This window comes from Centruroides vittatus, unplaced genomic scaffold (genome assembly GCF_030686945.1).
Source record: "Centruroides vittatus isolate TY-2023 unplaced genomic scaffold, ASM3068694v2 scaffold_946, whole genome shotgun sequence".
NCBI lineage: Eukaryota > Metazoa > Arthropoda > Arachnida > Scorpiones > Buthidae > Centruroides > Centruroides vittatus.
Window position 1 is genome coordinate 501,262 of NW_027122723.1, and position 22,495 is coordinate 523,756.

General features: G+C 33.4%; 2 protein-coding genes across 3 annotated transcripts; one reads left to right on the forward strand and one right to left on the reverse strand.

The window, feature by feature from the left end:
• The first annotated feature begins 331 nt into the window (after positions 1–331).
• Positions 332–6,230, forward strand: LOC136990583 (uncharacterized). Its single transcript, XM_067288975.1, has 2 exons — positions 332–1,206; positions 5,526–6,230. Exons 1-2 carry the CDS (start codon positions 412–414, stop codon positions 5,988–5,990), a joined length of 1,260 nt encoding a protein of 419 aa, XP_067145076.1. The 5' UTR covers positions 332–411; the 3' UTR covers positions 5,991–6,230.
• A 4,816-nt stretch (positions 6,231–11,046) lies between these two features.
• Positions 11,047–15,330, reverse strand: Tim9a (translocase of inner membrane 9). 2 transcript variants are annotated; one of them, XM_067288963.1, is made up of 4 exons: positions 15,289–15,330; positions 15,095–15,155; positions 11,361–11,456; positions 11,047–11,223 (listed from the first exon to the last, which is right to left on the reverse strand). In XM_067288963.1, exons 2-4 carry the CDS (start codon positions 15,146–15,148, stop codon positions 11,089–11,091), a joined length of 285 nt encoding a protein of 94 aa, XP_067145064.1. In that variant the 5' UTR covers positions 15,149–15,155; positions 15,289–15,330; the 3' UTR covers positions 11,047–11,088. The 2 variants fall into 2 exon arrangements, with proteins under 2 accessions (XP_067145064.1, XP_067145063.1); XM_067288962.1 differs by lacking the exon at positions 15,289–15,330 and having other exon boundaries at positions 15,095–15,277.
• Between the last annotated feature and the right edge of the window lie 7,165 nt (positions 15,331–22,495).

A 22,495-nucleotide genomic window follows, 5' to 3' on the forward strand; every position in this document is an offset into this window, starting at 1 on the left:
TTTTTCGGGGTATGGTCCGTTCGGATATGTCGGGCCCCGTCCCTCACCACCCGGTCGCCCCATTGTGGGCCTGGCCGAACCCATAATGGGCCTTCTAAAAGAGGTCCTCTTAGTGCCCACAGGGCGGAAAGAGTTAAAAAAAAAAAGATCCTTACATTCACTGGGAGTGGATTGCTTTGTGTTTGTTTAGCCATACATAGCCATTAAAATATTGATTTTGAGCAAATGAATCATAAGTTGTTTGTAAGTTTTATAAATAAAATTAAATGTAATATATTATTTTATAAAAGCGATTAATATAAGTTTTAAATAAATAATCGGCTTGTTTACAAAAACTAATTTCGACCAATAGGTGGCGTACATAGGCTTATCACTTAATGCTTTGTTTTTATTGGAAAAAATGGAGCGGAAATGATAAATATTGTTCGAAATTTAAATTCCAGCGCGATGGCAGCTTCGGAAGAAGCTTCTTTAGCCGTGATGAGTATAGTTATCGAGTCATTCCTGGACGATCAGATCGAGAGAGCCATCCTCGATACTTGTCAGGACACCGAAGACGGTGAAGTGCTGCTCGTATACGAAGCTATGAGAGAAAAAAGAGAGAAATTGAAGACTTACGTCGAAGAATACATCCCTAAATTCGCACCCAGCGTATTTAAAGATTATTTTAGAATATCTTCGACTACCTTCGATGCTTTTGTAAATTCTCTTCGTATGTGTCCGAGTTTGGCCAATGGAGAAACTGTTAAACCTGGAAGACCGAGAATCTCCCTGATTCGAGGCGCCCTCATCACTCTTTGGTACTTGGCCACTAAAGAGACTGTCATAAAAATCGCGCACAGATTCGCTGTGGCCGAAGGGACGGTCTGTAATTACGTGTCCATGATATGCGATGCCGTGACCGAAACGCTGGCGGCCCAATATATTAAGTGGCCCGGGAGTTCGGATATCGGTGACGTTACCGAAGGCTTTGCGGAGAAGAGCGGATTTCCCGGAGTGATCGGTGCCGTCGACGTCATTCACGTGCCCATTAAGGCGCCCCAACAGAGTCCCGAATTGGGAGACGATTACGTTAATAGGAATCAGACTTATTCTATTCTTTTACAAGCAGTTTGTAGTCATGACTTATCGTTTATAGACTGTAGCTGCGGTTGGCCCGGTAGTACGCGCGATGCGCAGGCCTTTCAAAGTTCTGGTCTATATCAGGTATGGTCATTTATAAAGTTTGGTACGATAGGAAATAATTTTATTATTTTCGTTCGGTTCACATATAATTTCCGTAATACGCTTAAAATTGTATTATCCTTGACTCTCGTGAAAGACTGAATATTCCCTATTTTTCTAACTTTGTACTGACGTCTACTTGCTGATAGAAGCCATTTATGAGGCTCAATTGATTGGCCAGATTTCATGTCAACTTTGCCTTGTATCGATGCCAGAGCCATCGTATTGTCTTTTGGTGTTACGTGGGTGCCGGAACGAGGACCCGGCCGGCGTTGGGAGTAAAAAGAAGTGAGAAGTGATGTCGATGTTGAGCTTCCCACCATGCAAGATCCCCAACTAATGCAACCCAAGGAACGCTCGTGTGGCTTTTTGTGGTAGACGACTCTTCCGAGCCTCCGGTTGCCCAAAGGCAGTTAATTGTTGTTACTGTTGTCCAACAAATTCCAACATGTGCTGAGCAACAACCGGCCAACTCACTTTTCTCTCTCTCTGTACAATGTGTATGGAATTAATCTGAGGTGTTCCAATGCAGAGTGAATAGAGATAATTCTGTCTCGACACCTATCGACCTTTAAAATGCAGCCTTCTAATTGTAATTCCAATAGGTATGAAAAAACAAATAATGGAACTAGCACATCTTGCTACTTACTCATCGATCTTTAAATTTAATGGAATTACATACACGCAACATAGAGGAGTGGCAATGGGAAGTCCTATTGCAGGAGCTTTATGCGAGATGGTCGTAAGGACTTTAGAAAAAGAAATATTACCGAAATACGCAACACACTTGGTAACATATGCACGCTACGTTGATGACGTATTGATTATTTGGGATGAAAAACCAGACATTCAACAATTTACAGGGACATCAATTTCAACAAATTCGGCCTAGAACTAGAACTAGAGCAAGAGGATGGCAAAAGTGTGCACTTTCTAGACATAGAAATAGAAATAGAGAAAGGAGGAGAATTCATAACAAAAGTGTACAGAAAGACAACATATAACCCGCTATTTATACCATGGAACTCACACGACCCAGCACCTTATAAAATAGCAGCATTCCGGGCATTAATAAAGAGAGCCTACACACACTGTAGCAAACCACAAGACAGAATTAAAGAATTAGAGTACGTAAAAGAGCTAGCCAGGTAGTGCGGTATCTACCAAAATATGATAAGAGCCATCATTAACAAAACAAGAATAGACGATATAGATAAGGATGAGCGGAAAAAAATGAAAGAATATACGGTTATGGACTACATGGCTCTTTTAAGCAATATTTACAATGAAATAGGAACAGCAACAAACAAGAAAATAATTTTTAAAAGGAATTCCACAGTTTACCAAATACTACACAATGACAAGGAAGAATTAGACCAGAGCTCAATTCCAGGGGTATATAGGATTCCGGTACAAGATGAAAGGAGACATACAGAGCTATACTACATTGGGGCAACAGGAAGTTTGTTAAAAGAAAGACTGAAAGAGCATGAAAGGAATGTGCGTAATGAGCAACGTTCCTTTCATGCTCTTTCAGTACGTAATAAGTCACAGCCCTAGCTACGTATGCTATTGCAGACCCGGCAGAAGTCACTGTGGATTGGCAAAGGGCTAAAATAATACAAAAGATCTAGGACAAGAGACACTTGAAATATGCGGAGGCATGGCAGATATATAAGACGTACCAAGAAGGACTCGCAATAAATTTTAGAGAGTCCAGTAAAATATCAGCCGCATGGAGAGCAAGCCTAATTTTGAATAATAATTAAGAGACGAGTGGCTAATTATTTATTTATTTATATATTATTATGTATATTGGTACGAGTAACATCACCGTTTATAGGTATTTATATACGAGCCTGCACAGTTAAATTTAAAGTTAAAATTTATAACGTTCCAGAACAAACAGTTAGTTAAAGAAAGAATCATTTCGATTTGTATTCCTGAAGAAGGCCTTTTAAAAAGACTGAAAAAATTTGGAATTAGAATTAGAAGGCTGCATTTTAAAGGTTGATAGGTGTCGAGACGGAATTATTAAATAGTGCAGTTAAAGTAGAAAGTGAATAGTCTGTCGCTCCCACTTATAGTCTATCGCTCCCACTTATAGTCTATTTTGTCTAAAAAGTTCATATAAACAAACTATATGCTATCACATTTAAATTATAACAATCATTGAAATGTAGCATTTTCTGACATAGAATCAAATTCTATATAAAATCAAAAATAACAAAGTATATAACTAAATCTATGAATTTCAATATGTACAGTATATGTTACAGATAAAGCCAGAATTAATGGCTGATGCTAGCTTTATCCGAGTCTCCTGGTAAAAGCAAGTAACAGTCTATTAATTTTGAACTTTATACAGCACGTTTTATCCAAGTTATAAGTGAATAAAGCCAATATTATCGAAAATTGGATGGATGAAGCAGGGACAAAACTTAAGACTCATATCTGAATAAAGTGTAAATTTTATCTTCCTGTCAGCTGAGTTTATATATCATCATTTGAATAGAAATCAAAGATATTGATCAGAGTTGCCTTTTTATAGGCATGAGCATTTAGTTTTTAGTTAGTACATGGAATATTGGAAACAGAGCAATGTTGACAGGTCTGAAAATTTATCACCAGATTTCAAGCCACTTGGCAATACAGTGGCAATTTTTTCAATCTGTTGAAGTTTTCTTGCTTATGCCAAGCATTTTAAAACATTTGTAAACTCCAAGACTACATTATATTAAAATTATACAGATGGTTTTTAGACCCTTTGCATATACATATGTACATGCAAGTATATGAAATTATCTCATTTAATTGTTTTTAAGAGAGAGAGAGATTTGTTTATTCATTAAAAATTCACATAAAACGATTATTACTTTTATAATGTATGCATAGTTTGATTTTTTTCATTTTAACTTTTATTTTCTATTAACTAATCATATCATTAAGTGTTTAACTGTAGAATTCTTGAAAGAATAATATTTTATCTTTAAAACAGCCAAATAATGAAAGCTCAACATTTAAATATGGTTTACAGTGCTCTGAAAATCTGTCGGATTCTAATTTCTCTAATGGTTAAAATAGATTATAAATGTTCACAAGCATGTTTAAAAAATTTACTTTATTAATATAATTACAGCTGATTAAAATAATGTATGTTTATTTAATAATAATAATCCAAATTTTATTAATAAATTCTACATTTTATTCAATATGTTGAATAGATGACAAAAATAAATGCAGTTTGCATTTTGGATCTAATACAATTTTGAGATTTAAATGTTCATGGTTTTCTATACAAAAAACACGAAAGAAGTGTTTAATGACGAATTTAATAATGTTTATTCTACAAAAGTATTTATTTTTAATGCATGATGAGTTGTTAAAATTGACTTTCATGCAAACAAATGGTAGATACATCTCATCAGAAAAATTCAATTTTTTTTCACTTCATAAATTAAAATTTATGATATTTCAATGCTCATTTAATAAGTTAACTGTGATTTATATATAATAATTATGAATACTTATATAAAATTCAATCTGATAGAATACAATAAGAAGTTAAGACATTCTATAATAGTTTTATTAAAAATATAGAGAAATGTTATCTAAAAGGTTTAATCAATGATGATGATGTGACATATTTATTTTACCATTTGGTATCTTTCCATATGCATATGGAAATATACCAAATGGTAAAATCACCGATTAAATCTTTATTTAGTTAGTTATTTTTTTGTTTCTAAGTCAGTGGTTAGGGAAACTGTTTGGAAAGTTAAGGCTGATTGTAATCTTTGATTATGCATGCAATCTCCAGCAGATATCATTAAATTTTTATGGACTGCAAGAAAATTGTTGAAAACGGAAGAGATAGAACCAACAGTTTTTGTTAGAATTTTATTTAATTCTATTAATATATGGTTTAGAATTTTGAAAATCAAATTCATTAATTTTCTACAACTTTAAAAATTCATTCTGTAGAAAACTAACAAATTTGATTTTCATAATTCTGGACTGTACTGTACATTAATAGAATTAAATAGTTTTTTTTTCTGTTAGAATTCTATTTGGTTATATGCTTTTGTTTTTGAGAATTTTTGTAAAAGATTTACCCATAGAAAAAGCATTAATTGTAAACTCCAGTATAGTTTCATATTCTTTTGTTGTAACAATATTATATAAATTTATTAGTGGAAAAATAATTTAGAATATTTAAGCCATAAGAGTAATATTTTAATTTTACATTATTATGTAATGATACATTTAATAATTTGCCTATAATTCACTTTCTTTACTAGGGTGCCATCGAGGATCCAAGTAGGATGTTTCCTAGCAATACTCACATTGTTGCAGATTCTGCATATCCATTAGACGAATGGTTAATGACGCCGTACGAAGACAATGGATTTTTAACGGAAAAAGAAAGGATTTATAACGACGTTTTGGCAAGATCGAGAAGTTACATCGTCCATGCTTTTGCCATGCTGAAGTCCCGCTTTTGTAGATTAAAACGTGTAGAAATAAGTAATGTTGAAAAAGTATCAAAATTAGTATTGACTTGTTGTGTCTTGCACAACTTGTGCTTACAGACAGAGGATGATGTTGACATCGACGAATTTACTGAAGATTACACTGACGACGTGGAAGATATAATTATGAAAAGAAATATCTTCGGGTATCCGAGACAAGAGGCAATAATTAAACGCAATGGCATTGCAGAAGCATTTTATCAGCAACATCTAAGAAATACATATTCTTTGTAGTACATTTCAAGGGAGCAAAGAAAAATATAAAATGCTATTTGAACATTTTCTATTAATGCTGTATGTTTTTTGTTTCTGTGAATGTTCTGTGATCCAAATATTGCTCTGAAGAAGTGATTTTGATGACATCTGTTCAATTGAAAGTTTATTTAACTTGTAAAGTTTGTCTGTTCTGATATGTTAATATACTAATGTCAAGAGTTTTTATCATGTTTTGTAAATAAAGTATTATAACTATGATATGATTTGTTCATTAAATATACAAAGATACATAATTTTATAAGCATACTTTATATAAAGAACATCTAATTTAAAAAATATCAGTTAAGTAACAAATGTTTTTACTTAAGACAGAATAATAAACTCTAGTTTATTTACTACATTATTCTAATCACATAAGGAAGTGTCTAACTTATAGTAAGGTGTTTAGTGTATTCTAAGCTATAAATTAAATTGTTTTAAAATTAAAGAATTATTTTAAGTAAATTTTAAAATATCAAAAATTCCAAATTTATTGTTTGCATTCATTTAAATATCAGCAGATTCTTGTGTGTGTAATTTAAAATGTTTTATTATAATTGCATGGAACTAGTTCAATTGAACAATTAATCATTGCATCATTCATTCTAGCAGTTACATAATATTGATTAATGGACAAGATTATGAGATTATTTTTTTTCAATAAAAAATTAAATGAAATACATACTTATTATAGTGAATGATAAAAGTTTAAATACAATATTAAGTCAGCAAACAAAATAATGCTGTTATGTTTTAAGGACTTTTATAATTGTTAAGAATGTAGTTAAGTTGCTTTATCATTAAAAAAGTTTTTGTTTACTTTTACATATTTTTCATTTTTTTTTCTTTTTTTGAAAATTGTTCTTTGGAAATTTACTATAGGAAAGTTCGGAACAGAGTACTGCATAAAAATCATTGAATTTCATTTTGAAAATCAGTATTCCATTGCTTGGAGCACATATACTTGCTTGATTTGATAGACCAGTTTTACTTTGTGGTTACTTGAGTGGTACTAACCATACAGCCATTTAAGGACAACATTCTGATAGAAATTCAAACACATGCCAGACATGATGAGAGCCATTATGGATACCATAGAAGGAGTAAATATTAATACTTTCAAAGCAAAAAATGGGAGTTATTTACACGTTATTTTCCTTTTAGTTACCTTCTAAGAAGTTTAACATATATCAACGCTATCTGCAACCTATTAACCGGAGTAAAATTTGTTCTAAAATTCGCTAACGTTTTCGTCGCCCCTTCCGGGCACTTCCTCGGGCATTCGTTAAAAGACCATTGCGAGCTGTATATTGACCTTCAAACCTCCCTTTCGAAGTTGTTCGATTACCTAATTCCCTAAGCGCATGCGTTTCTCCGTACTATAATTCTTCAACCTGTATAACCGCTTGACCTCCTAACAGTAAAAATCAGAGACAAGGTGTATCAGAAGGATTAGAAAGTATATTTAACCACTCAGCAGTGAGGGATGTATATATACGTCGAGGGCGATCATGTGGCAGTGGCGAGGGACGTATATATACGTTAAATTCTTTTGGGGGTATCACCAAAATCTAGCCAAAAACTACCGCAAAAAAAAATTCACATAAAAAATGAATTATGTAACAATAAAAAAAGACTTTTCTTTACTAGACAACTGTTTACAAATACTTTTTCTAAAACGGAAATGAGAAAAATTGCGTGAAAAAATACTTTAAAAATTTTTCGGGTATATTCTCCACTACTAAGGGATAGAACCATACCTGACTCTCCCACTGCTGAAAGGTTAACATATAATTGAATTTACTTTCTCATTCAAATGTGCCTTATATTTTTTCCTAAGAAGTTATCTTTTAAATATACAGTAATAAGTATTTTTGTTTTTCTTTAAAATTCTGAAGACATGAAATAATTGATTAAATATACAAGTGATAAAACATATTGCCAGATAACAGAATGGATGGTTAACCTATGGTACACATATGCAAAGTGGCAAGTTTGGAGACATGATCTGGCACAGAAAATACGATTTCAGTTTATCACCTGTTTTTTCAATCATCCTTTCAGTTTATTACGTGATCATCCTGTTTTCAATCAACTTCTTTACATTTATTCTAATTAAAGCATATTCCTTTCATTAATTTAAATGTTATTCAAAATGTTTATGCAAGCGTAAGTCTAAAACTTCACTATGCATAAAGGTATATGGATTCAGAAAGGTTCACTATCTCTAACATAGAACATTTTCATCAATGTAACATATATAAAAAGTATAAATTTAAAGAAAAATGAAAAATTGAATTATAGTTCACATTAAACAATGAGATAAAATTCTGAACAAACTTAAAAATTATTGAAAATAAGATGTGTACATTACTAAATCTTAACTTAAGATTGATTTAACCTCTGAATAGGCATGTGTTATCCAGCAGAAGGTATTAAAACTTTGATGCTCTTTCTAAGGGAAAATCCATTTCAAAAAGTGATTAAAAAAGGAAGTAGATAGAATCAAAAAGTTTATTATATTAGAATAGTCCAGAATTTTGAAAAGCAAATTAATTAATTTTCTACAACTTTAAAAATTCTGAACTGTATGTTAATAGAAGAATTAAATAAGATTCTAATGCAAAGGATTCTTTGGATCTATGTGTTTTCACTTTTCAAGAATTTTTTTAAAAGGATTTCTTGTAGAAAAAGTATTAAATTTTTATGCCATTTGCTAGAAATTGCATGCATAACTAGAGGTTACAATCAGCCTTACATTTTTATTGAAATTAAACATTACATGAATATCATGTATTAAATTTCATTATTTCACTTTAAAAGATCTGACTATATAAACTAGATTTATCATGATCACAACTTTTAAATTCATATTTTGTATACATAATTGATTATTTTTCTAGAAGTGTAGAAAGATATGGCATATAGTCTTACTAATGAAAATAAATCTTCATAATTTTATTTTATATGAGAGTTGTTTTGTTTTTATTTTTTTTTTTAAATTACAAAATAATATATTAAATTTTCTTTTTTGACACACTTAAAACCATGTCGGTAATTGTTGTTGTCACCTGAGCACTATAAAGTGCAGACACATGAACACTTGACAATCTTCATCTTAAGTTTATTTCAGTTGATACATGCACCTGTGTTTTGTACAAGTTTCGGGCTTTTTAAGGCCCCTCAGGAGAGAATGCATATGACTAATAATGATAACAGATACGTTGGAAAAAATGCAAGTTGGCTGAGGAGGGGCCTTAAAAAGCCCGAAACTTGTACAAAACACAGGTGCATGTATCAACTGAAATAAACTTAAGATGAAGATTGCCAAGTGTTCGTGTGTCTGCACTTTATAGTGTTCAGGAGACAACAATATTTAATTTTGTAAACACTATTTTCTTAACTTAATTTTAAAATCCAAACTTTTATTAAGTATTGAGAGGTCAAATTGCCAGTTTAATTTTCGCATCTTGTTTTTGTTTTCTGATAGAGTTTATATTAAAAAATTGTAACAATCACACACTTTGAAGACAGAATTGCACCTTCTCATAGAAAATGTTTTACAGGAAAAGCCTACCATTCTGAGAAAAATCCAACCTCTGGTACATCTGCCCTTTGAAAAAGAAGAATGACTTACTACATATTGCACCAGTGTAACCACTCATACTGCAAGGAACACCATGCAAGTCAATGTGTCAATGGTTGCAAACAAATTTAATAATTATAATTAAATGTCTGAACTTCTATCAAAACTAGCATACCGTATTTTCCAGCATATAAGATGACTTTTTAACTCAGGAAAATCTTCTGAAAAGTCAGGGGCATCTTATACGCCCAGTCGTCTTATATGCTGGAAAGTATGGTAATCTTATACGGCGAGTATATCCCAAACTCTATATTTTAACTGTAAAAGTTGGGGGTCGTCTTATACGCCGGAAAGTACGGTATTTCATCATGTTATCTTTCTGTTAGTCAGTATTCTGACATGAAATTAATTAATAAAATAAATAGTTGTAAAATTTACAAAGTTTTGTGTTCCTATACTAATGATTTACACTTTGTGATGAAGATTGTTGTTGTTAATGAAGATATTATCTATTACAGTAGAGAGTTGTAAATCGGCACCCTGGTAATCGGAATGGCCGGTAATCGGCACGATTTTCAGTCGGACTGTGTCGTGCTGAATCGAACGTTTTTGATACTAAATTTACTTCTAAAGTATAATTTTCATGTTTTTATATTCTTCAATATATTTATTTTTGTTTTGTACAAAATGCAGAAATAATTTTTAACGATACGATAGCCTCGATTATTATTATAAAAAATTTTCGTTAGGCTTAAAATCGACGAAAATTCATCACGAAGCGACACGCAACGGAGAAAAATTTGAACATCGGACAGGTTAATATATTTTTTCGTACATAGACCGTAATCGGAACAAATCCCTAATCTGAACAACCCCAGTCCCCAATTGATTCAGATTTTCGGTTCTCTACTGTATTACTTATTGAATACAGACATGATTATTAATATATATTTATTCTATTTAAAGCAAATATAGATGTAATTAAGTTTCTAATTTTTAACGTGTGGATATTATAATTAAACAATTACATTCATAGAAAAATGCTTTGTGTTCAATTGTAAACCTGTTTGAATTTTTATAATTTTTAAACAAATTTAACAGCTTTCAAAATGATCAAACATCATAATAAGTGATATATTCAATTTTGAACATTTTACCATTAAATATTCCAGCAAAAAGCAAAAAGAAATCAGATTATTTTCTTAACAACATGACTAATTTTTAAGATTAATACGTACTAAGCATTTTAAGAAATATATCTGCTTCCTTATAGTCATACTAATCTTCATCCTATACAATAACTACTAGTACAAATTTGTGAGATAACACTGTATAGAATTTGCATAAAAAATAATAAAATTTATTACTTTATTTGATAATTTTTATATTATTTTGTTTTATTCAAATCTGAAAAATTGATATAAATAAATAATACACAACTATACTAGCTACCTTTATCTAAAACATAATACATTTTATATTTATTAAAAATTACATTATGCTCGATGCTTTCTGTGCAGCTGCTATAGCAGCTTCATTTGTCAACATTTGAAATTCTTGAAATCTTTGGGATATCCTTTGATTCATTTTCAAATATTTTTCTAAACAATTCATGGCACATCTGTCCTAAAAATATAAATTTTGAAAGATTCTCATTTGATCTGTTTAATTTATATTGAATCCATTCAATTTATTTTATAAGAAATACAATAAAAATGAATATTGTATTAGAATTTCTTATATTAAACCTAAAAATAACTCACTTCTTTATCCCATACTTTTCTAACAGTAAAGTCATGAACGCAATCAACAAAACACAATTCTGATAATTTATTGTAGGAAATCAAAAAGTCTTTGAACTGAAATTACAATTAAATTCAAATTCTTTAAATATTTTTTTAATAAATTATAATATATAATATATTATTGTTTCTTAAAAACTATTTACTTAGTCTGCATATATTCATTTACACCTATTACAATTAAATAATTCTAGTAAAAAAATGAGGAAGGAATGAATAAATGTAAACCTGATACATTTAAAGCATTTTCTAATATCTAAAAACATTTAATAGCTACAATATACAATGGTTTGATAGTTGCAGAAGTAGCATAATTTAAAAGTACTCCTGGAGGAAATTTAAGAAATACAAAAACAGTTAAACTGCATTTGAAGTTTAAACATTTTAAGAGGTAAACAAACTATTGCACTATAAAAGAAATATTTTATTACACACACACACACACTCAAACAAACAAACAAAAAAAAACCAATATAACAAAGGACTATGAACCCAAAGTTGAATTTTAATTAAACACTTGGCTTTATTTAGTTAAATAAACAGAACAACTTTACTTTAAAGCACACCTAAGAGAGAATAGACCTTTAAGAACACTCTCTCTCCCTAAATCCATTGCAGAAGCAATCCCTACAAGGGATGGGAAATATTTCAATCTCAAAATATTGCAATCGGCTATTAAGTACAAATACATTAAATTAAGATGACTAAAGCGTGAACTTAAAAAATCTAAAGGTAAAAATACTAGATACGAACCAAAAACTAGAAGAGACCAGATACAGGATTTACGGTCTTATGAATTTAATAAGTGTAAAAAACTTGAAAAAAGGTTCGATTATCCAACTAATGCCGAAAAAAACAAATGGGCACAATCTCTAATCATAAACAAAACTCAAGTAACAGTCCCTGATGATATATTGGACACTATAAATAAAGGTCTGGACTTTAATGGCCCTAATAGATGGAAAATGTTAATAATAATCCCAAATCTAGATCGAGTTTGTAATAATTTACCAGAAATGGAAGCACAAATTGCAAAGGCAACTTTAAGTAATAAGGAAATACATAAAAAAAAGAAAAAGACAAAACAGTTATAAAGGATAAGGAATATTATAAATATAGAGATAAAATTATTAAAGCGAAAAACTTCTTAATTAATAACAAATTACAGATAATCAAAGCAGATAAATCTAAGCAGATTATTCTTGTGGATAATGATTGGGTAAAAGGCAAAAAACAAGAACTGGTAAATGATAATCATTTTCGAAAACTCCCAATAGATCCAAAAGAGATTATAATCAAAGAACTAAAGAGTAGAATCACACTTTTACAGAAGACGGAAAAACTGACGAAAAGAGAAATCAAATTTATTTTGAATAATGACAATGATCATACACCCAAATTCAACATCCAACTTAAAACTCACAAACCAAACGAAAAAGTGAGACCCATTATAGACTTTAAATTCACTCCGCTACACAACCTCGAAAAATTTTTAAAACAAAAACTGAAAGCTTACCAAAATTCAAGATTTTCAATATACAGTACGGAAGAACTTTTAACAGATATAAAAAATGTAACAATACAAAATACCTTTAAAATAGCCAACTTAGACAATATCAATATGTAACCCTCAATGACATGGGACATTGTGGAAATGAAATTAAAACAACTTAACGTAGAACAAGAAATGATAGACTTATTAAACTTTTCGTACAGAAGCAACTACTTTGAAATGGAAAGCAAATATTACACTCAAAACGATGGGATTAGCATGGGTTCTGTTTATTCAACGAAATAAAGATGGAAATAAAGCCAAGTATTTAATTAAAACTCAACTTTGGGTTCATAGTCCAACAATCAACAAAACACAGTTTCAAAGAAGGAATATAACAAAGCTTAAAAGCATTTTTACCTTTGGCATTGGAAGTCTTAAATAAAGTTTAAAAAGAGCAAACTTAAAAGAAATAAGAAAAAGAAAAAACTTAAAAGAATAAAAACTTCAAGTTTGTAGATTATTTGATTCTTTTCTAACACCTTCCAAACAAAATTGTCTATTAGCAGTGTCAGAAAGATCATTTATGTTATGTTTTTCAAATCTGACCGTAGGGCTCACGTCGGTAGTATAGACATCATCCCCACGACCGTTCTAAGCCATTACTAAATTAATGTTAAAAATTTTTATTGATGCATCTACAGTAATTCTGAAAATTTATTTAAGTTTATTTTTTGTTACTTCTTCAAATTTGTACATGCCACGAAAGGCACAAATGTTGAAGTAGCTTAGCATTCTGTAATACTGATTGTCTACACATAATAAAACTTTATGAATTATGCACAATTGTTTTTACATGGTAGATACATTCTTGAAAAATCTGTGCCAAAAACATACTGTCAACAAGAAGAAATAAAAGATTGGTTCCAGACCTTAAAAGCAGTAGAAATAATATGATAAACCAATTTAATAAAATGTATTTAAACAAAATATTTCAATTTTAGATAATAAATCAAAGGAAGAACAATTGTAACTTATCATCAAAATTGGGTGTACTATAGATTACCACCTATGGAATTTCAGGACTTTGATTATATATTTGAACTCAGGGGACCAAAACGAGTTCAACAGTACCCTATTTTTGGACCGGAGACAAAAAATAAAAAAGTTATCATACTTTTTTAATGCTCTCATGAAGACGGCACCATAGTTGCTAGTACTGCCATCTTGCGGTAAAGTCTGCAAACCATGACGTCAGACTACGGTCATCTCCAGTAGGGTTAAACACGCGATACGAGAGCAGAGAGAGCGACGCGACTTCCGATCATCGCATGATTGCCATTTCGGTTAATGTTACTTATGGCAGTGAACATGGCAGCCGTTCCCACTGTTCGTGCTCCCGACTGACCTCCCGGAGGAGAGCCACCATGTGCTAAACGTCACTAGTTATTGATTCACGGTAGTTCTTGAACAAAGTAAAAAGGGGGGAGGGAACGTCTACTAAAGGCAATTTTAACGGCAAGCAACGTGACTCCCGATTGCGATAGCGAGGCTGACTTAGCGGAGAGAGCGATGCGACTCCCTATCATCGCGCGATTGCTGGAAAAAAGTACAATAACTTTTTTATTTTTCGTCTCTGGTCCAAAAGTAGGTTATCGTTGAACTCGTCTCGGTCTCCTGAGTTCAGATATATACCCAAAGACCCGAAATTCCATAGGTGGTAATCTATAGTATCCCCTCAAAATTTAATAACTTTTTATTATTTGCACAAATTTTATTTTTAATTGAACTTCTTTAATTAAACTGAATCTTTTAATATCAATTGACACGAAAAAACTATTCTATATTGAGAGAAACTGGAAAAAAATGAAATTAAATAAACATCTTAGATCAAAACAAGTTCACAATATACACACTGTTCACTTACGTGACGTAAGTGAACAGTGTGTATATTTTTATATTATTTAAGCAGTTTTACTTTGTTGTTTCCAGTTGGAGAAGAGTTGAACATAGAAACTGTGACAATTTAAAATCATCCTGTGTATTATCATTAACTGCCAATTAATTTCAGAGAAAAATATACTTTCAACCATTTTAGCACATATTGTGACTAACCAACTCAGTTTATCTCCAATATTATATATTTTAATCAAGATTTGTAATGATTTATGAAAATTAATTAGTTTATTTGCTTAACAAATACCTGTTTTATCTGATCAGCTTCTACTTTTGATGGATCCAACTGAGTTTCTGCCATTTCTTATCTGAAATAAAATCAAGTTCTATAATTAATAAACTGTTTATTACATTAAGATTTACAACACGGTCCATTTCAAAGTCAAATAAATAAATATATCTAATTCTTATTTTGTTTTAAATTAACCAATACATGCCAACCTATCTCACGTTGTATGTATACAAATATAACAGTGTTGCCAATCAATATTACCGGTAATCGATGTAATTTTTAAATAATTTAATAAAATACAAAAATAAATTTGAATTACAAATTATTAATAAAAATATATAATCATTTATTAATAAAGTATAAATTTATTTATTATTGTATTTTTCTTTTTTTTTTTTACTTTTTATACTTTTTATACCCCGTGGACACTGAGGATATTTTATCGGAATCATTCAGGGATTTGAGGTTTTGATCAAGCTCACAATGTTCGTGTGGAGACAGACAAATCCCAATGCACTAGAAACAAACCACTCCCCAAAAAGTTTCTAGTGTTACTCGTCCGAATTTGAACCCGGGCTCTCAAAGCGGTAGATTGACACGTTACATAATTATGACTGAAAACGTTTGTTTTAAAGAAATCTGATTTGCTGAAATTAATGAAATTTTTTATTCTGAGAATTTTAAATAAAATATTTTAAAACTGAATGTTTAATAAAACTGGAATTAATTATAGAACTGACTTTTTGTTAAACTGTGGGCACTAGAAGGATTATTTTATCAAGCCGGTCATAAGTTCGCACACAATGGGGGCGGCCAGGTGGTGAAGAACTAAGTTCGACGTAATTATTTGAAATGAACCACCTCAAAAAATTTCCAGATTTTTTCATCCGTTCGGATTTGTTTCCGGTCCTCCAAAGCAAAAGCCTGACACCTTACATTTCATATTAAGTTTATTAAATATAAAAATTTATTTACAATTAAGACAATTCCATTTTCAAATTTTTAATTGTTGAAGTCACTATTATTCAAGTTTGCACATCTACTGACTACAATGTGTTTTCTTTGATTTTTTTATTCAAGTTTAACATTTTAAGTGTCAAATTGATTTTTCTTCAAATTTTCATTTTTTAAGTTTAATTAACTTGATGTTCTGCATTGGAAGCGTCTCCCCTACATATTGGACAGGTGCGATTTATATTTAGCCATTGAACTAAACGTGCATGAAACTCGTGTCCGCATGGTAAAACTGTTAGACCTTCTCTTCCTTGAAAATCACACATGCATACCACACAAGATTTAAAAGCCTTTTATTGGAAATTAAAACCATAAAATTTACAAGTGTATAAGAGAACAAGATTAAATTGCACCGCGTTATCACGGGCACAAAGCCAGCTATAATTAAAAGTTTTCCGGCGCGATCCAAGGGCTCGTAGCTTGCTCAAGAACTATGTACAAGTAGAAAGTGGTGTATTTTACAAAACAGGGGCGCTAGGCCTACTGGAGGATACAGCGGTGAACTTGTTGACATTAGTAAGTACCTGTACATGTTGCCGAGTGAAGAGGTCCATAGAAATTTAGTGATTGTATCTGTTTCTGTTGTTACTGACGTTGTTGTCGATGATATTGCGGTGTCGTGGTTGACGAGTATTGCCGGACAGGTGATTGATGTAAATTTCTCTGCTGTGGCGAATGTTGTCACTTACCATCAATTTTTTCATTAACTTAGAGTAGTTTCGATGAATGGCAAGCCTTCTTAGGACCGATTCGTTTGCAGGATCATAGCCACCAAGTGCTCCAACGATGAATGCGTCGATGAACGTATGAAATCCCTTAGAGCGGTAGAACTCTGCGACGTCGCTGTATTTGTTGATTTTTTCTGCGCGGGCCATGGCAAATGCTTCTTCACCGTTTTCGAACGATGTTGTCACATCGATGATTGTTGCAGATTTGGAAACCTCGTCGATGATGGCAAGATCCGGGCGGCAATTCCTCGGGATTTCTGGAATGCGTTGATTGATGTACACTCTTGCATTGCCCTTCTCCGTGGCGTTGACAAGTTGCTGAAGGATGTTTTTGTGGCGTCTTGCTACTGCGGCCAGGTTGTTTAGACAGTGGCACAGGACGTGGGGCAGCGTCTCGTTGGGGTAATTGCAGCGACGGCAGTTCTTCCTGCTGTTCCCGAACCTCTTGTGTCCTCGTAGGGGGACAACGCTGAGTCTAGCCCGATGGACGAACCTCCAATCTGCAAACTGTATACTTACCTTCTTTCAAGAAGTGATTGCTTTCCCAGTTGGAAACCGTTGCTCTGAAGACTTTGCTCTGGTCCGGTTTTTTTTTGAAGGGATTGTAGATGCTTTAGGTGGACCAAACCATTGAGGTTCCTGGAGCAAGTTGTCTTCCGGACTGGGTTGCCGCAAATGGTGAGGATGGGGGATTCTTCGCCCGGGACCCATTCAATGGGCATCCATTTGCGAAGCCGACGGCAGGCGGCCCGAAGTCTGGTCCACATGGAGCGGATATCCGGATGACCTTACTTCCAAAATCTCCTTCCATTGAGCCGTTGAGGTATATGCTGTTGTCTGAAGTTGTTGAAGTACGTCCGATTCTTTTCTGCACAACGTCAGAAAGGGTGTTAGAGGCAGTGGCACGGACTCTGGGATCTCTAGAGTCCAGGAGGCGTACAGCATGCGTAACCTGGGCTATGTCAGTGAGAGTGTTGCAGGAGAGGAGATTTGCCCCTCCCATGCTGTGAGATAAGTAGAGGATTTCAGAGCTAGCCCGTAAGGGGAGGTTAAGCCACCTGCGAGCCAGACGTTTAATTGCTTTTCCACTTTGTCTATGGTTTTTTTGGAAGTGGTGCCCAGGGTGAGATAGAATATTAGTCTGGGAATTAAGAACGTATTTACAGCATCTATCTTTTGCCATGGGGCAAGTTTGGAGCAGTTGATTTTGTCTAGATGTTGGAGGATGGTGTCCGTAAGGTTAGGATTTGTCCAGCCCGTGGCAAAACCCGTGGAAACACCAAGGTGATTGTAGACGTCTTCAGGTCCCAGAGCTGGAATGGACTTACCTTGGATTTTGTAGCGGGTGTTGCTGGTCGTGTGGGCTTTGCCGTCTACGGTGAGGGAGGCGCACTTTTTCGGGTTGAAGGACACGCCAGCTCACTTGGCCCATGTTGACATCTGATGCAGTTGGTCTTTAAGGCCTATGGTGAGAGTCGCTGATGAGAGTCACGTCATCTGCATAGGACAGGACGTCGAATTTTCTTCTGTGGAGGTCGTAGCCTGCGTCAACGGCATTGGTCATCCGAATGCCTACTTCGAGGGCGATGTTAAAACAAGATTGGGCTGATAGGGCAGCCCTAGCGAACCCCGGCAAGAATGGGGATGGGTTCTAGGTATCCAGAGGAAGATCTGATGCGTGTGGAGCCCCCAGAGTAAAGTAGACTAATTGCGTCAATGGAATTAGGATGTAAGCCAATCCATTTTAAGCTTTTCCATAGGGTCTCGTGTGGAATTGCAGCAAAAGCGTTACACAAATCTAGCCATGCGATATGGCAGGTGCGACGGCGACGGCGGGCATCTTGGATGACAGACTGGAGTATATAGTTGTGATCCTGGCACCCCTCATAGTGGACGAAGCCTTTCTGAGCAGGTGACAGGCGGTCGTTGTCTTCACACTATTTTAGGAGGCGGTTCGCCAAACATGCTGTGTATAGCTTGCCCAAAGTAGAAGAGAGCGAAATGGGTCTCCAGTTGTTTCAGAACGATCAATGTTATTTGTTGCAGAATATATTTGTCTACTTCTCTGGCACTCCTATAATTTTGTAAGCTTTGATGTGGCAAATTAGTTGAAGTAATTGGTGGACCACGACGATCGTGATGGCTAGTTGTTGATTAATTAAATAATGACGGTCTACGTTCAGCAGCAGTTTCAAATCCTGCATTCTGGTTTAGCAGCAGACGAGAAGGTGATAAATACTGCGTCGTCTGTCCAGAAGTGAAAACCATATTAATGGAAATATCAAGTTGTAAATGATGTATTTGAAATGGTGGCCCACCAGGAGGTCGATGAAAATAGTATTCATTTCTTCCATTTAGAAATGAAGCTAGATGGTTCAGGGAAGTTGGTAATGAGATTGCCTTCTCCTCCTCCTCCTTCTTCTATTTGTTTCTGTATCAGGCATTACTTAATAATTATTTAATCTTTATCTGCAGTAAGTTCTATTTTCTTTCTTCCCTTAACAAAACGACAATCGAATTTCAACGTCTCTTTGAAAAATTGTTAGCACGCATTGTTGAATGTTTTAATTGTTGGCCCCGTTTTGCTGGAAAAAAACGAAAAGTTATTTTTCCAGCAACACATTTTTCTGACAATTAAAATTAGAAAGAAATAAAATTAGAATCAACTTTAGTTTACAATAGACAACGAATCTAAGGTATTTTTTCTACATTTTTTTCCAGCAAAATCATTTATTAAATCATCGAAATTTAATTTGTTTAATAAATCAGACTCACTATTTATGATTGAAAGATAGTACAACCTATCATGCAATATTGTACTTCGGTAATTATTTTTTTTCGTACTTTAATTAAGAAAAAGAACGTTTCTTAGTGCAATTCATAATCAGAAAACATAAATAAATATGTCGGGACAAGTTAACCCTCCATTGCGAATTCCTTAAGGGAGCCTTCAAGCTATTCTTGGCCCCGGGCCTCGCACGTACCAAAGACGGGTCTGATCTAATTTATATTTAAACCTTATGAGGTGCAAGATATGTGTTAGAAAACATCGGCGGTGTGATCTGGATAGTGTTTAAAAAAGATTCTCTCTACTTATACAGGCACGATTTTGTTCTACCTCTTTAAAGCTTATTAACTCCAGTACATATTGTCAAAATATTTATGAAATTTTGGAGGAAAATTTGTTTTTTAGGGAATTAGAGCTGCTAAATTTTGGTGACTAAAAATCGACAGAGGGGGGAAATAAATGTGGTCCGATATATCTCAAGTAGGGTCAGACTTATTGACGATTTCACTTCTTATTAGCATTTACAATGTTTAGGAAATCCATACCAATTTTCAATAATAAGCTTTATACAATTTTCTAATAGTTAAAAATATTTAAAAAATTTAAATAAAATTTGATAACAGATGACGTTACCAAACGTTGCCTAGAAAGATAAGCAATAATAATAAGCTGATGAGATAAGCTAATTTGTACGCTTCTGAGGGGTCCTTGTACCCGAAATGCATCCTTACCTAAACTTGAAATGTGATTATTAAAGACTAACTTTTTTGTAAAAGATCTGGTCCTTATTTCTGATTTTTGTGTATATTTTTAAACAGGCAAGTTTAGTTCTATTAGATGTTGTCGGACCGTTTTAAAAGGATTGTCTTCACTATTTTGTTTTGATGACTCATCCTCCTCTTACTCTATAATGGTTTATAATACTTTATTTTTAGAACAAGACAAATTTTAAAGATGCACATACCAGACTTTCACATGTGAAAGTCTGGCATGTGCGTTCTAATTTATACTTTATAAATTTTACTCCAGTACTTACAATCTCCATACTAGCAAATTAATCACTACCCTGTAATTGAAACTCTATCTGTCATAGTGTTTTGTTAATTAGTTCGCTTTTAGATTTTTATCAAGTAACACTTTCAAGCAGCTGGAAGCAGCGTTTTCTCTATAATTTACTGCCTGCTCCTATCTGTTAAGCTTATGAATGTGCCATGCTTCCACGTATTTAATACATCATCTCTTCTGAACCATTTGAATTATTTCTGTTTGATTCCAGTCTATTGCTACAGAATCTGGATCTGCTATTGTATAGGCCACTAAAGCTGCAACTGGCTGTTCCTTCCAGATGTTATCTTTATGCTGTTTTATCCTGTCTAGTGGCTCTTATTTAGCATAAGTTATTATGCTTCCTGCTTTCTTTTACTGGTATTCTATACATCTCAGAAATGCACATCAGGTCAATAGCCTCTGTCATTCCATAGCATCTTGTATATACCTTTTAACTGTATTTAAAAGGTACCTGTGATTACCTTTTAAATAGTTTTCCTGTTAGTAACAATTCCTATTTCTTTATAGACATTGCAGAGGGGTGTCATGTATTCCACGACTGCATATCCATCCTGCTTGTGGTGTCTTCTTGTCCCTCTATCTTCTGTCCTCCATTCTTTTTATCGTTTTATGCTCGACTCCAAACTGATGCACAATCACTTTGATGTACTTTAACTCTCTTATCCTGTCCTGTATGTTAGTGCAATGTATGTATGCTTGTTTTATATTGATAAGAGCCACAAACCTACAGCTTACTGATCTATGTAGCTCAGGTTATAAATATTATAAGTCAGCTTCTTGTAAATATCTGTAGTAACCCTTTTAATGCGAACGAGATGTCGAGAAAGTGCATAGCACCATCACTTTCATGCTCCAATTCTATTTTCAAGCCAAATGGGTTAGAATTAATGTCTGTGACAAACTGCCTGATATTAGGTTTTTTCTTCCACATTAATAATACATTGTCTACATAACACACATAGAGAGCAACACTATTTCTATATTTAGGTACGGTCGCACTCGCCAACGACCTGATGATAATCTCACAGAGGGTCCTGGATATGAAATTGTCCATGGGCAACCTGTTCTGCTCGTAAACCAGCCCATTGAACATGAAAAATAACGAATATGTAGTTAGGTGTGCCAACTCCAGCATTTCTGTACGTACGCTGTTTGAATTGCTGATTTTGTTCATTGGAAAGTCTCTGAAATGGCAAAAGTGGTTCCAGCTTGATAGAGGAGTACAATGTTTTGAAATCCATAACCATAATAAATCCTCATCTCTCAGCTCTAAATTCTATAGCTTCTGGATCAGATCTAGCAACTGCTTTATGCGGTATTCATGCACTGACAAATTCCTGCTGACAAATCTGTTCAGCATGTGTCCCGGCAGGAATGTGGATGAACAACACATATTTATAACTGGCCTTATGCTTTTCCAAGGTTTGTCACTTTTTGCAAATCTGGATAATCTTGGTATTGAGAGAGAGGCAACCACTATTTTCTCCATCCTAAGTTTTCTCACTAGGGTCATGATGGCAAATCTCTTGACCTTTGCTTGTAGATGGTCAACAGTATGTAGATGGCATGCTGTGCATTGTCTCTCATTGATGTATTTTGTTACAAGCTCATTATGTGTGAACTGTGCCATTATAATCATATCTTTCGATTTGTCTGCCCATACTAGCACTACATTATTTTCTGCCATACCTTTCTTTCTATCCCAGACTTCCATATTGAATTGTGGTAGACGTCACGGGGTCATTCCTCAATTTAAACGTCTTCCATTGGAAAAAAAACTGCTTATTTATGTTGCTTAACACTTCTATTGCTCATTCA

Excerpts from the sequence above, each read along its gene's own strand:
- LOC136990583 (XM_067288975.1), top strand. The coding sequence starts at position 412 with ATGATAAATATTGTTCGAAATTTAAATTCCAGCGCGATGGCAGCTTCG. Across the intron at positions 1,207-5,525 it reads AAAGTTCTGGTCTATATCAG|GGTGCCATCGAGGATCCAAG; the intron begins GTATGGTCATTT and ends TTTCTTTACTAG.
- Tim9a (XM_067288963.1), bottom strand. The coding sequence starts at position 15,148 with ATGGCAGAAACTCAGTTGGATCCATCAAAAGTAGAAGCTGATCAGATA. Across the intron at positions 11,457-15,094 it reads AAGCTGATCAGATAAAACAG|TTCAAAGACTTTTTGATTTC; the intron begins GTATTTGTTAAG and ends TTGTAATTTCAG. Across the intron at positions 11,224-11,360 it reads GAAAAGTATGGGATAAAGAA|GACAGATGTGCCATGAATTG; the intron begins GTGAGTTATTTT and ends TTATATTTTTAG.